The sequence below is a fragment of the Equus caballus genome, chromosome 6 (assembly GCF_041296265.1).
Source record: "Equus caballus isolate H_3958 breed thoroughbred chromosome 6, TB-T2T, whole genome shotgun sequence".
Lineage (NCBI taxonomy): Eukaryota > Metazoa > Chordata > Mammalia > Perissodactyla > Equidae > Equus > Equus caballus.
The window spans coordinates 22,238,803-22,252,636 of NC_091689.1; the positions used below are offsets into that span (position 1 = coordinate 22,238,803).

The 13,834-nt window shown below is 46.2% G+C and overlaps 1 protein-coding gene across 16 annotated transcripts in view; it reads left to right on the forward strand.

Annotated features, from left to right (window-relative positions):
* The window catches only part of AGAP1 (ArfGAP with GTPase domain, ankyrin repeat and PH domain 1), a 558,771-nt gene that overhangs the window by 283,559 nt on the left and 261,378 nt on the right, over positions 1–13,834 (forward strand). For all 16 annotated transcript variants that reach the window (XM_070269557.1, XM_070269555.1, XM_070269554.1 and 13 more), the window contains one exon: positions 1,333–1,425. In XM_070269557.1, the coding sequence (XP_070125658.1) occupies positions 1,333–1,425 (93 nt within the window). The remainder of the gene's footprint in view (positions 1–1,332; positions 1,426–13,834) is intronic.

Here is a 13,834-nt window from a genome sequence, read left to right on the forward strand (position 1 = left end):
TATCATCCTCAGGAAAAACTGTGCACAGTGCCTGACACACAGTAGGTGGTCAATCAATGTCAGCTCTTATAACTGTCACAGAAGCATGTTTTCTAATGAGCGCCTGTGCTCATCAAAGTGCTGGGTCTGAGTTTATATCAGGGGAACGTTTCTCCCTCCTTACGTCCCGTGGCATTGCCCCTTTTACCATTAAAAAAACAAAGTCAGTGGCTCCATCTCACACCTCTTTGAAACTGGGTTCCATCAGCTTCTCCTTACAGCGCTGGACACCACAAAGTCTGTTCGTTTCATATATCATCTCAGATTTGAAAAGCACATGAAAATGTTTCTCCATTTTCAATATTGCGTGAGTAATGTTCCCATTGAAAAGTAATGGAGTGAAGTTGTCACTTGTCAGCACAGTTATTAAGGAGGACGAGTCTCAGATCTTTCTCTCATAATAAAATAAATCTGTCAGAAAATCATAGTGCTCACACTTGCTCATGCCATCAAGAGATGGAGGCTTAGCTGTGGCTCACCTTCGATTTCCCCGTGTCGCGGTGTGCTCGCGGGTGTGGCTTCTCCGGATGGAACACACCACCGCCCTCCCTGCCAATCCCCAGCCACCTGGCTGTTCACGTAACATCCACGATTCGACCAAGGAAACTGTTCTAGGAACTTGGCAAACGAAGCTGCTCTTTTTCCCCCCTGAGTTCTAGCGTTTTGTCAAAAAAGGACATTTTCAACTTCTCCCCTTTGCTGTTTTTTTTTTTTTGGTAGCCTACACTGGTTTGGCTTTGAATTTGTCATTTTCTAACCATCCAGAAGCATAAAAGGAAACATTACCGGCACCTTGGTACGAATCATGGGGGTGTACTGTTAAATTGCGCAGCTGAGTCATTAATAGAATTTTTTAAGTCCTTCAGACGTTAATTAAATATGTACATTTATGTGGTGGGTTTCCCCAATCAGCAACAAGGAGCCCTTTTCTCCCTGGCTGGATTAACTGCTGCTTTAGAATGTATTTTCCTGTTGGGTGTTACTTTCGTATACGGTCCCTTGGTTTCCAGTAATTGAATTTTGAACTCTTTAAAAAAGAATTAAAAGACAATTTTGCAGGGGAAAAGTAAGGGGAAAAGTTTAGAAAATTCTGTGTAAAATGATGGATCAGTGGAAATGGACTACTTAACAGTTCGCTTCTAGGATGTGTGTGTGTGTGTATGTACACACATATATTGTCTGTGGCTTCTAAATACGTGTTTACAGAAACTGTGCAAATAAGGGCAGACCTCATGCAATCCGTGAACCACAGCCCTTATAAACCCAAATGCTAACTTTATTTTTGCTTTGCAGTCTCGGAAAGGGAGTGACCCAGACAAAGAGAAGAAAGGCCTGGAGAGTCGTGCGGACAGCATCGGGAGCGGTCGAGCCATCCCAATTAAACAGGTACGCTGTTTCTCCCTTTGCTCCCTTCCCCGTAGCTGGAGACACACCCCGGGTCTCGCCTCACTATGATGCTGGCTCGTGCGCCAAGGTTTGTTTGATGTGTTCTGTTGATGAATGTAGAAGTCACTCACTTGACATCAATTAGAAGAGGTTCCTGTGTGTATTAATATAGGATCATTAGAATAAGAAGAGGGAAAATGTGACAACAGATTTAATGAAGTGCGGTCTGCCCGCCTGCATATGGAGTGTGTTTCGAGGCTGAGCTGGCTTCAAAGGCTGCCTTTGTAGCTCGGCTTTGATTGGACCGCCGGCTGCCAGTCGACAGGGGTAAATCAGATCGTGTACAAGAGCCCCTTGTGATCACAGGAATAGCCCGACGTGGCCCTAATTTGCTCTCGCAGACGGACATCTGAACACTGTTTCAGGCTGGTTTGTAACAACGAGGCAATTAGTTGTGATAATCATAGCCGGTGTGTCAGCTGTGCGCTCTTGTTTGTAATTTGCTAATGAAGGAATTGTAACTTTGATTAGGTTCAGTTTCATTTAGACCTTATTATATAAAGGAACATTTACAGCTGTAATGTGGGGCCTTAATTAAACTTCCTCATTACACAACAGGACTTGAATTCAAGCGTTTGTTTTGGCCTATGTCGCTAGCCTGGAATAGGTTTTCATTAGCCCGGAAACCGGGTACCAAATTACTTTATGTCTCAAGTAAAACGGGAATTCACGTGACATGTTTTGCTATTCTGTTTCCAAGGAAAATCAAAATAAGGAGTTCAGCCGGGCACCGTGGCTTCTGGAAATGTCATCTTTTAGTTTGTTAAAGAAGGCCAGTTGATTTAGAGTGCATTCTGCTTGAGAGAGAGAAAAAAAAATCTGGGCACGATAATAGCTCTGGCTCTTATGGATGTTGCTGTGACTGATTCTTCCCTCTGGGTGATTGCTCTTTGCCCTCCTGTTCTGTGGTACCTAGATCGTTTTTGCCGAATTTTAGGAACTCATGTTGGCACTGTAGCCTTAAAAAGGGCTAGTGTCTTTCCACAACACAGTTTCACCCATTTGCACCAAGTCGGAATGCAGCTTTAGCTGAGGGCCAGGCAGTTTCAGTATGGAGTGTAGGGGAGGGTCAGGTTGCATAGGACCATGGCATCATGGTGTCGTGGGTGAGACCAGAGGCAGGGGGATCTACAGAGTTTTTTACAAGACCCGTTCAGATACCGGGCAACAAATGTATGGACTAGCAAGGGGCACCATCAAGAAAAATCTTCTTCCCTCCTCTTTCCTGGTGAGTGACGTCTTCCCTCTAAAACGGTTTCTTTGCTGTAGAGGTCCATGCACATAGCTGCTTATTCTTTCTCTGTGCATTTATTTATAAACCTAACTCTCTACATAGGGTAATTTTAAGGTGTAATTTTTATGCTATTGATGCTGTTTCCACTAGTATTATAAAATCATTTAACCCTTTGCCTCCCTCCTGGAACATATCCCTTTGGGAATATTAAAACTTCATACTAGGCTATTTCCTTAATTCACATCTATTGTCAAGTAGGGTGGGGGTGCTCGCCTCCACGGGAGCCGGGCAGGCCCCCGCTGTAATTAGAACCTTCACTCATTTGCTCCCTGCTCATCTGCGGAGGGGGCTCGTCTTACAGGCTAGGTTTTCAATATGTGGGCAGATTGGAGTTGACCATCAAGCGTAAAATGAGGATTATCCAGTCCTTGAAAGACTTTCCGTTGTGAATCTTCAAAAATAGTCTCATCAAAAATCTAAATCATGGGCCGGCCCGGTGGCGCAGCGGTTAAGTGCGGACGTTCCACTTCGGTGGCCCAGGGTTTGCAGGTTCGTATCCGGGGTGCGGACATGGCACCGCTTGGCAAAAGCCATTCTGTGATAGGCGTCCCACATATAAAATAGAGGAAGATGGGCATGGATGTTATCTCAGGGCCAGTCTTGCTCAGCAAAACGAGGAGGATTGGCAGCAGTTAGCTCAGGGCTAATCTTCCTCAAAAGAAAAAAAAAATTAAATCATGATCTGATCTCCTGGTGAATTGTGGCACAGGGAGCACACACAGTTCCTCGTCCCTCGTAGCTGCCCCCACGTGCAGCCATGGACAAACTCCTTCCTGAAGTCCACACCTGGCGGGATGGGTCAGAGTCCCCCTGGGTCAGGCTCTTCCAGGCCTCAGGTTCCCCATCTGTGAAATGGGACACTGGACAATATCTGAGTCCCTTGAAACACTGGGATGTGGCGATTCCAGAGAGAATTTTAAAATTCCTGCAAAACTGGGTTTTCCAATGAGTCCCACTCAGGCTCCTTTGTTGGAGTCTTTCTGTGGGTCCCATGGATTGGTGTGGGTTTGTAGACAGTCACGTAGATTTGTCTTGCGTGCCTGCGTGTGCCTGTGTTTATAAAGGAACCAAGATCATTAGAGATTGTCTGAATTCCTAACCCTCCCAATGTGATGACTTCAACTGGTAGAAATGAAATGAGAGGATTGCAGAGGAAGGAGGCCGATGGGGCGGGACATGTCCGCATGTTCTAGAAGCTCAACAGACCTATTTGTTGAATAAATGAACAATTAAATGAGTCCTTATTATCTCTTAAGTGCTTTTCAGATGCATCCCGCTGAAGCCTCAACATAGCCACAGCTGAGGCAATGTGGTATCCTTATTTTAAATTACACCCAGAGCCGAGGAGCAGTCCAGACCAGGCAGCTTAGGAAGCGATGGGCAGCCCAGATTCGGACCCAGGCCCCTCTGCCCCAGAGCCTGTGCTGTTGCCACTGCCTGTTGGCAAGAAACCTTCAGAAAGCTTGGAAAGCAAAGTTATGTGTTTTAAATTGAATACGTGAGCCCTGACCTCAGACAAAAAAATACCTTCTGCCTGTGTAGAAGAAACTTCTAAGACTGTGCCCGCAGCAACGTGTTTCTCTCTCCAGGGATAACGTAGGCACGCTCGTCTGTTCTGGGGGTGGGAGGGGTCGTTTCATCCCATGGTGATTGCTTGTCACGTGCATTTCCTGCCCTTCTCACCAGCAGCCGGGCACCTTGTCTTAATGCTCAGCCTGTGTTCAAGTCTCGGTTTGCCTGTTGGAAACCCGACCTCACCCCGGCTCGTGCACCCTGTGCCTCATGGCAGAGAAATGGTCTTGGAACCTCAGCAACCTTCGTGGGGCTGGCAGTGGTGATGGTTTTTGGACTGGCTACTATTTTTGATCATTGCAGGCTCTTTTTCTCCCCCTCCCCATGGGAATCTTGTAATGGATGGTTTGGGACACAGGCGAGGCAGTCTGCAACATGCCCGGCAACCTGACTCATGTGTCTACAGATTGTACATGTTCCGGTGAATTATCTTAACCATGTTTTGCTCACATCTTACAGCTCGTTCCTTGTGAGGACGGAGACCTCTTCTCCCAGCGTGGGAGCTCACCCGATCATGATAAGCGATGATTTGATCTCTTCTCTTTTTTCCCAAAGATTTCTCATCAAGAATACAACAATTTTTGCAAAATGATTTCATTTCTTGAGAACTTGGGGCCCCCTCCCCCTTTTTGTCCTGTCTGGGGCCTTCGAGGAGATTTGGTTCAGAGTTCTGTTTCTTCTTCTTCTTTTTTTTCCACTAATAAGATAAGGTCTATTGGAATAAAAATTAAAAGGCAAAGCAAGAAAAATAAAAAGCCAGAGGCCCAGCTCAGTGGCGAGTGGGCTTGTCATGTATTAATTTTTCATTGCTGCGGAGAGTTGTACATACATAATCACTTGATTGCGATGGGAGTTAGGGAGCTCCTATGGTGTCATTTGCATAAATCTTGTTAAGTCAATGGCAGTTAATGAAGTACAAATGAGCCCGGAGAAGGTGACATGCAAATCGTGGGTGGCAGATGGGAGGTCTGTTTGGGGGATGGCAGCTGTGTGCTCTCCTTTCTTTCTTTCCCTTTCGCGTTTTTTAATCTCTATATTATGGCACACATACACAGCCTCAGCCCTGGCCTCTCCCCGCTTCCCAGCAGACTCCAAGCCAGGGCCGGGCCTGCCCTTCCCGCCCCCGACGCTCGCCCGCTCTGCCAAAACAGACCGAGTGGCCTCACCCGGCTTCACAGTTAGCAACAGACACCAGAGTATATTTGATTTTTCAGAATCTGGATCAGTTTATCTTGTCGTACTTACACAATTGGACATAGATATATACCTTTTATTTGGTGGGGACAAACAAGAAAACTCCTCACTAATTCTTTCAAGGCAGTGTCTTGTCTCGTGAGATTCCAAAGAGTAAAAGATACTGTCTTTGCTTTATTATTCTTCTGTGTGAGAGTCTGGCCAGGCAGTGGTGTTTATCCAGGTGTTTTCCCCCATCCCACGTTCCTGGTTGTGCCACAAGCATTCCCAGGGTTGGTTAGGAGCGAGAGAGACAGGAAGTGTACCGGCCCCACCATGTAAGTCAGGCTGCAGCAAAGACCCCTCCGTGTCAGTGCAGACCCCTCAGAATCCCCACCCCACCCCCAACACAGGCTGATCTCAGTCATGAGTAGGGGGTCCCTTGCCTGGGGGTTTGTTTTTTAAAGATTTAAGTGCTGGCAGGCCTCCCATGAGCTTTTAGAGATTTATGAGCAAAACACTACCTCTGCTTACTGCTTCCGGAAGTTTTTTATTTATTTCATCAACCGGGTGGTATTTGGGGAGACACAAGTCTCCGCTGACATTGAAGACACGCAGGCGAAGAAGTGTGTTTGGAGGCGTATGAGCTATGATGACGACCATGGTGGTCACCCGGGAGTCATCACTTCCTGTCCCTGTGCATCTCACTCTGCCACGTCCAGCCAGAGCACGCTTCCCCCGGGGTACCACTGGAGGCCTCCGGGCAGCAGGGTTCATTCTGTGGTGCTCAGGGCTTACCAAAGGCATGGAGTGTCCTCTTAAAACTTTTTTGAAGTCTGAGTTTGGACCTTGAACCCAGATGTCGTGGCCAACTCTCGAGCAGACAGCCAGCCAGTGAGAGCAGAGATTTTTCAGCAGCCACGGGGAAACGGTCCCCAAGCCGTCAGAGGAAGAGCCAGCCTGAGTGGCACTTTCCCGGAGCACCCCGCCATCAGGCCTGTGAACTGTTTTGAAGCAATGCGAGTTTTTGATTTCTCAGTTGAGTAGAAAAAAGCAATTGTCAATTAAGTGGAAGGACGGTCCAGAGTTAATCCCCTTGGCCAGCCTCCCGCAGGCCGCTGACCCACGTTGTCTGGTACCTGGGATCAACATGAGGGGGTGGATTGTGTGGTGTTGACAGAATAAAAGCCACCTCAGGACGCTCACTTTAACATCTCCTGAAAGTTCGACACCATTCACAGCCGGCCAGTCGACTGCTCAGCCGTCGTGTGCTTTCATGGAGGAAATGAAATCGAAGAACGAGCCCAAACTTGAGAGCGATTGAAGAGGAAGAAAGGGATGCTGTGTCTTCCTCTCAGGAAGGCGAGAGAAGTGGATTCTGCGGGTCTGCCCTCCGGGCTGCGTCTGCGAGGTATGATGGCCATGGCTCCTGTTTATTAAGCCTGACCACAGAGGAGCCAAGGTGAGCAGAAGGCGCCCTGAGAATTCGCTGTTCACCCATGTGGCAAATCAGCTCTGCCTGAACGTCGGGGGCCCGTTGAGTTCCCCAGAAGCAGATAATTTACTGACATGGACCCCAGTGCCCTGAAAGCTAATTTACCTCACTTGGGTGAACAACTCCATGAAAGTATTGCATCTGGCCGGGCTCACGACAGACTCAGCCAATTACGATTATTAATTTAATGGGTCAGGTGGGTGCATCACATGCTTTTAATTTGACTCCTCAAATATCATACTGTCATTGGCAAAACGGTTCGGAATATCTGGACGCCTATGCAGGAATTTACAGGCGTCCGTCTTCGATTAAATAGGGCACCCCCCCGCCCCACTCCCTGATCCTTTTGGCAGTGTGGGTAGATGGCAATATGGTCCATACAGAATGCTCTGAATGCTTGAAGAGACTGCATGAACCAAGCTAGAGAATCCATCATTTAAATATAAATCTGCGAAGCCATTTAAAATAATCCTTCCCTTGGTCTGAGGGCTGCAGGAGGGTGATACAAAGTAACGTACGCTGAAGCGCTCCACACGGTGTATAGCTCCACACGGTGTATAAACTGCCGTGCAAACATCATGTTGTTTCCAAGAGTGGAAGTTCATTGCGAGGCTCAATGTGTCCTCTGTGTATCCGTATTCCAGGAGCTGGGGTAATATCTGACTTAGTGATTCATTTCAGCAAAACGTTGTTTATTTTCTTTAAAAGTGCAACAGCGATGGCAAAACCCAATTCCCTATGCTCTCGGCACTATAAACTCACAGCAACGGGGAAAGTTTCTTGAAGCTGGGCTTGGCACGGATGGCCCGATTTTATTTTTGACTTGATGAATCAAGAAGATACTTGTTTGCGGCACTATTGCTTACCAGACGCAACCGGCTTGTAACAGTCATGCACTCCTCCAGTGCAGACATGCCCCAGGTACTCTGCTAGGGGCTCGGGGGCACAGAAGGTGTCTACAGCCCAGGCTGGGCTGGGTCGTGCAGGGAAGACCCCGACCCATGACCTCCAGTGCTCGCCAATGGGTGTTGCAGTGGAGGTGTGTTGAAAGGACCCAGGGTTGGTTTCTGGTGAGGCCTCTCTTCCTGGCTTACAGACGACCACCTTCTTGTGTGCTTCCTATCCAGTACATGGAGCCGCATACAATAGGTTCCTTAGATTTTCAAACATGTCGACAGGAACAGTGGCCTTGCCTTGTAATCCTAGGAAGGCCTAAGGCAGGAGAACATGCAGATGGAGAGACTGTTGCAAATGGCTCTTTGGGTCACACGGACCTGTGTTGCCATCCCACCCAGCTCTGCTATCAACGAGTCACATGTTACAAGCTGAAGTGTGTTCACATGAGTGTGGCCTTTCCTCTGTGCGTGTGCTGCTGGAGTCTCTTCCTCTTCTTATAGGGCCACCAGTCATGTTGGATTATGACCTCAGTTAACCTCAGTCACCTCTTTAAGTGCCCTCTCTCCAAATAAGGTCACATTGGGGGTTAGAACTTCAACATACAAATTTGGGGGGAACACACTTCAGCTTGTAACATGTGACTCGTTGATAGCAGAGCTGGGTGGGATGGCAACACAGGTCCGTGTGACCCAAAGAGCCATTTGCAACAGTCTCTCCATCTGCATGTTCTCCTGCCTTAGGCCTTCCTAGGATTACAAGGCAAGGCCACTGTTCCTGTCGACATGTTTGAAAATCTAAGGAACCTATTGTATGCGGCTCCATGTACTGGATAGGAAGCACACAAGATTCTAAATATTCTGATTTGAAATTTTCAACTTAAATCCTCCTAAGCTGCAGTAAGCTGTTAGCATTTGAATCAGGCTGTTATGGGAACCATCCTTCTACAAAGCATATGGCCCCTCTCTATACAGCGCATTTTATAACTGTTAAGGCAGTGGAGACACTTCAGATTGGTTTTAAAAAGAAAAACAAGGCTGTAGTAAGCAAAGTGATTTCATTGGGTCCTTTCCCACGCGAAGGTGGCTCCTCCAGACTGTGGGCAGAGGCAGGCACAGCAGGGAAGGGCCAAGAAAAGCATCTTCATTCAGCAGATCCCTGCTATTCCAGGGTTTATCTTAAACATAGCTTCCCTTCTGGCCTTCTGGAAAAAAAAAATCAGTTGTGTCACAAGTTATGAAAGTAGTCACTGTGATAATGGTCATGGTGCTGTGTGTTTTTATTAGTTTATCCCAGGTATAAGAGACGATGCCCAGACAGAGTAGTTAAGTTCTCACGCTCTGCTTTGGTGGCTTAGGGTTTCGCCGGTTCAAATGCTGGACACAGACCTACACACCACTCACCGGGCGGTGCTGTGATGGCATCCCACATAGAAGAACTAGAAGGACTTACAACTAGGATATGCAACCATGTACTGGGGGCTTTGAGGAGAAGAAGGAAAAAAAAGATTGGCAACAGATGTTAGCTCAGGGCTAATCTTTACCAAAAAAAAAAGAGCTGATGCCCAGAGAAATATATACCTTGTTACTGAGAGAAGGTATGGCAAGAACACAGAGGACTCCCCCCCCCAACCAAACTCGTGAGGCCTCTCACCATTGAGGTTAAAGTCCTAACCCATGATGAATAGCTGTAAGTACTTAACCACAGTCTGCACACTTGCAAATAATACACGGAAACGGATGTCTACCAAGACCCCTGAGAAATTCATAGCATCGAGTCTGATTTCATTTCTGCTTTATTTAGCTATTTGTACTGGAAGATTCAGGTTCTCTTCCTGTAAGAACATAGAACATACGCTAGGACTTCTCCCAAGCTGGATTTTGTTCTTTCTGTGAACAGAAAGGTTGAAAACCAAGGGAACCCCTCTCCTTCTGGCGTGAAGAATCACGCTGGCTGTCAGAATTTCCTGTTTTGTGTAAAACAGCAGCAGTGGCACTCCTGGAGCATTTGGCTGCTAGCCTAGACGCTTTTCCAAAAACTGGACAAGGGGGCCCAGACTGGACGCATGGATGCTCCCTGGTTCTTACGCATGCTCCTTTTTCATCACATTTTTTTACTTCTTGCTTCAGCGCCTTTTGCCCCAGAAGTTCTAAGAAGGGGGTGTCTTCAGACGTCTTCATGGTGCCCTCCTCAGCAAAGTCACCAGACAGCAACTTTTCTTTTTTTTTTTTCAGAGAAAGATTCACCCTAAGCTAACATCTGTTGCCAATCTTTCTCGCCCCCCCCCCCAAAGCCCCAGTGCGTGGTTTTATATCCTAGTTGTAGGGGTCCTTCGAGTTCTTCTATGCGTACCACCACCACAGCATGACTGCTGACGGGCGAGTGGCGTGATTCTGTCCCCGGGATCCGAGCCCAGGCCACCGATGCTGTGAGCCCTGAACTTTAACCACTAGACCATGTGCTGGTCTCAGCAACGTTTTTATCAGATAGTTCTGAGTAGCAAAAACACACTTTTTCTTTCCTGCATCTCACGGAAGGAACTTATTTTTAACTGACTTGCCGATAGCTGGGTTTTCAAACCCTTAGTACCCAAGCTGACAGGTGTGATTAAATATGTAGAAATTTGGTGGAATATTATAAAATGGGCCTGGAGGGGTTGTTAGTTTGGAAAACATATTCGTAGTTAGACATTTTCTGTAAAATATTTAATATTATAGTTAATGTTTATAGACTGGTGAAAAAGAAACGTTAAAAAATACTATGAATATCTTAGGCTCTCCTCAAATACTGTCTTCTCCAATTCTGTCAGACCGACACCCTGCTGTATTTCCTCCTACAATTTCCATCTGCTTACAACGTCATCGCAGTGAACCAGGTTGTGATTGTGTTAGATTCATAAGAAGAATGCTGGCATTTCTTTCCCGAGTGCTTGTTGTGCATCCGTCACCGTAGGGGACACTTCAGTCATAGGGCCTCATTTAATTCTCCACCAACCTAAGACGCCACTTACTGCCCACGGCAGACGAGGAGTCTGAGGCTTGGGGAGGTTAAGTCACAAAGCCAAGGTTTGTTAGCCACAGAGCTAACAAGTAGCAGACTGTCCTTTTCCTTCTAGAACAGTCTTTCCTGTCCCATTCACTGCTGATTTAATCTGTGCTTTTGCTTACAATGACCAGCTTTTCTAAACCAGATGAAAAGTGAAGTCACTGGTATACTCTCCTCATGGGGTTCCAGCAGGACGTGATGTTTTATGTGGGGTTTGTCCTTGAGAGCATGTGCTGTCTGGCATCGACCATGGTCCTGGCGCTGCAGCCCGCCTCAGGGTCACCTGCAGGCCACGAGCGTGACTGGGGCTGGCTCACGAGAGATTTGACCCGTTTAGGCACATGGGGTCGCTTGGGGCTGCTTCCCTTCCCTCCCCCCACACGTATGGCTCCTACTGGTGCTTTTAATCTGTGCTTGTCACAGTCCCCACCTCCTCGGACCCATGTCAGATGCCTTCTCTTCCAAGAAAACTTAACTCGTCCCCCAGGAGATGTGGTACCTTCCTCCCCTCCCTCCCCCGGCGCCCCGTCACTTCTCAGCATCTTGCTGCTGTCCATTCTGATGTATCCACGTGTCCTTCCTTCGCATGTGCTCCCCACGTGCCTCCTGAGGGCACACGCTCTCTGACTGTTCCTCTCCTGCACTGTCGACAGGGCAGGCCGAGTAGGCAGGCGGTAGTGGTAGACTGAGCTGGTCAGTAGTGTGAAATGTTTTTCTTTCCCCAAAACAAATTTTATGTTTGTTTTAAAGAACATTGTATTGGAGAGGTTGCACTCTACTCTGTCGTATTTTAAGATGCAGATTTTTAATTTAATGTTCTCTAAATTTAATTCTGTTTCATGTGTATAGAATACTCTATTTAGGTGAAATACAAGAAGTACATCTTTTTTTGGGGGGGAGGGGGGAAGATTAGCCCTGAGCTAACTGCTGTCAATCCTCCTCTTTTTGCCAAGGAAGACTGACCCTGAGCTAACATCCCTGCCCATTTTCCTCTACTTTATACGTGGGACGCCTACCACAGCATGGCGTGCCAAGCGGTGCCATGTCCGCACCCAGGATCCGAACCAGCGAACACCAGGCCGCCGAAGCGGAACATGTGCACTTAACCGCTGCACACCGGGCTGGCCTCAAGAAGTACATCTTTTAGTCTTCAAAGAATAAAACCGTTCTCAATGACCACAATCCATTTCAGAAAACTAGTTTCTTCTAAAACTTCTCTACTGCTTTTCAGTATTCATACAGAAGAAAATTCATCTAAATAAATATCTTCACTAATTTTATTCACTAATGTAACTTTGTTCCTCAGGCTTGTTTTATCTCCAACCCGCAAATTTTAGTAACACTAGCCTGTTTTTCATAATTGCCAAATTTTTACGCCATTATTCAGTCTATATCAAACCATAGCCTTTGTGATTGTAATTCATGCTAAAAATAAGAATATGTTTATTGGAATAAGCTTTGTAGAAAAATAATTTATATTTTTAATGTGCATAAAAATTAATTTCTTAGAAATACATAAATATTCCAGCTACATAAACATGCAGCTGGGGGGTCAGTAACAGAAAGAGATGATTTGGACATGAAGGACTACAAGAAGCAGATCAGCATGGATGGGTCTTTGGCCTGTCTTTGTTCATCTAAAGTATCGGAAATTTAAAGCAATGAGAAATCGTTTTGTACTTGGGTTTATAATTAACAAAGTATGATAAAATCCTACTCTTGGCAAAAAGTAGGAGAAAACAGAGTTTTGGAATTGCATCGCTGTGTTAGTGAAAGTTAACCTGGTCCTCTTGGAGGATAATCTGGCAGTGCATCAAGGATGTGAAAAATTGTGTTAGCTTTGTCCCAATAATCTGTCTCCTAGAAATTTATCCCAAGGGAATAATTCACTAGGGGAAAGGGAAAAAATCTTAAGTGTGCAAGAATGTTCACAGCAGAGTTATACTATTTAAACCCTGGGAACTATGGACGTCCAACAAGCAAGGAGTTAAATTAGTGATTTCCAAATAAATAGTGTAGGACGCACAGCCTCTAAAGTGGCCAATTTGAAGACTCTTCAGAGGTGTGAAAAGTGTTTATAAATAAGGAGTGAAAGCATAAAACTGTATTTATAGTAGTTAGCACATGAAAATATACTCGGTTTAAAATTGGGTGAATAGGAACAAAAATGAATAAATTGGGGTGGGTTTAAAGGAGAATTTTAGAAATTTTAAGTTTTTGTTGTGAAATCTTTTTAGACGTGAAGAAAAGTTGCAAGAACAGTACAGAGAGTTCCCGTGTGCCCTGCACCCGGCTCCCCCTGGTGTTAACGGTTTACGTAAGCACAGTGCGATTATCGTCCAGGATCCCTCCTCGCATTTGGTTGCTTTCTCTGCTTGGTCACCTCCACTCTGAGACAGTTCCTCAGTCTTCCTTGCCTTTCGTGACCTTGACACTATTTCAGGAATAAGATCAGTTACATTGTAGAATGTCTCTGGGTTTGACACTCTGGTGTTTCCTCTTGGATGGATGGAACTTATGCATTTTTGGCAGGAAGACCACAGAAGCATATGTCCTTGTCAGTGCCCTCAGCAGGGGCACGTGATGTCCACGTCTTGTGTTAGTCACATTGCCTTGGTCACCTGGGGAAGGTGGGGTCTGCTGGGTTTCTCCATTGGAAGTTATTCTTTTTCCCTTTGATGGAGATGCGATGAATATCTTGGGGAGATTCGTTGAGACTGTGCTGATACTCTATGAAAACATTTTTGATGATAAAAGTAGTATTCAGTAATAAATAGGTTTCAAGAAATGAAGACAATTTCCTCCTGCTAAATGTGCGTGGTATCGAATAAAATGCCCTGGGTGCCGTGTGTGTGTGTGTGTGTGAGTGTTTAAGG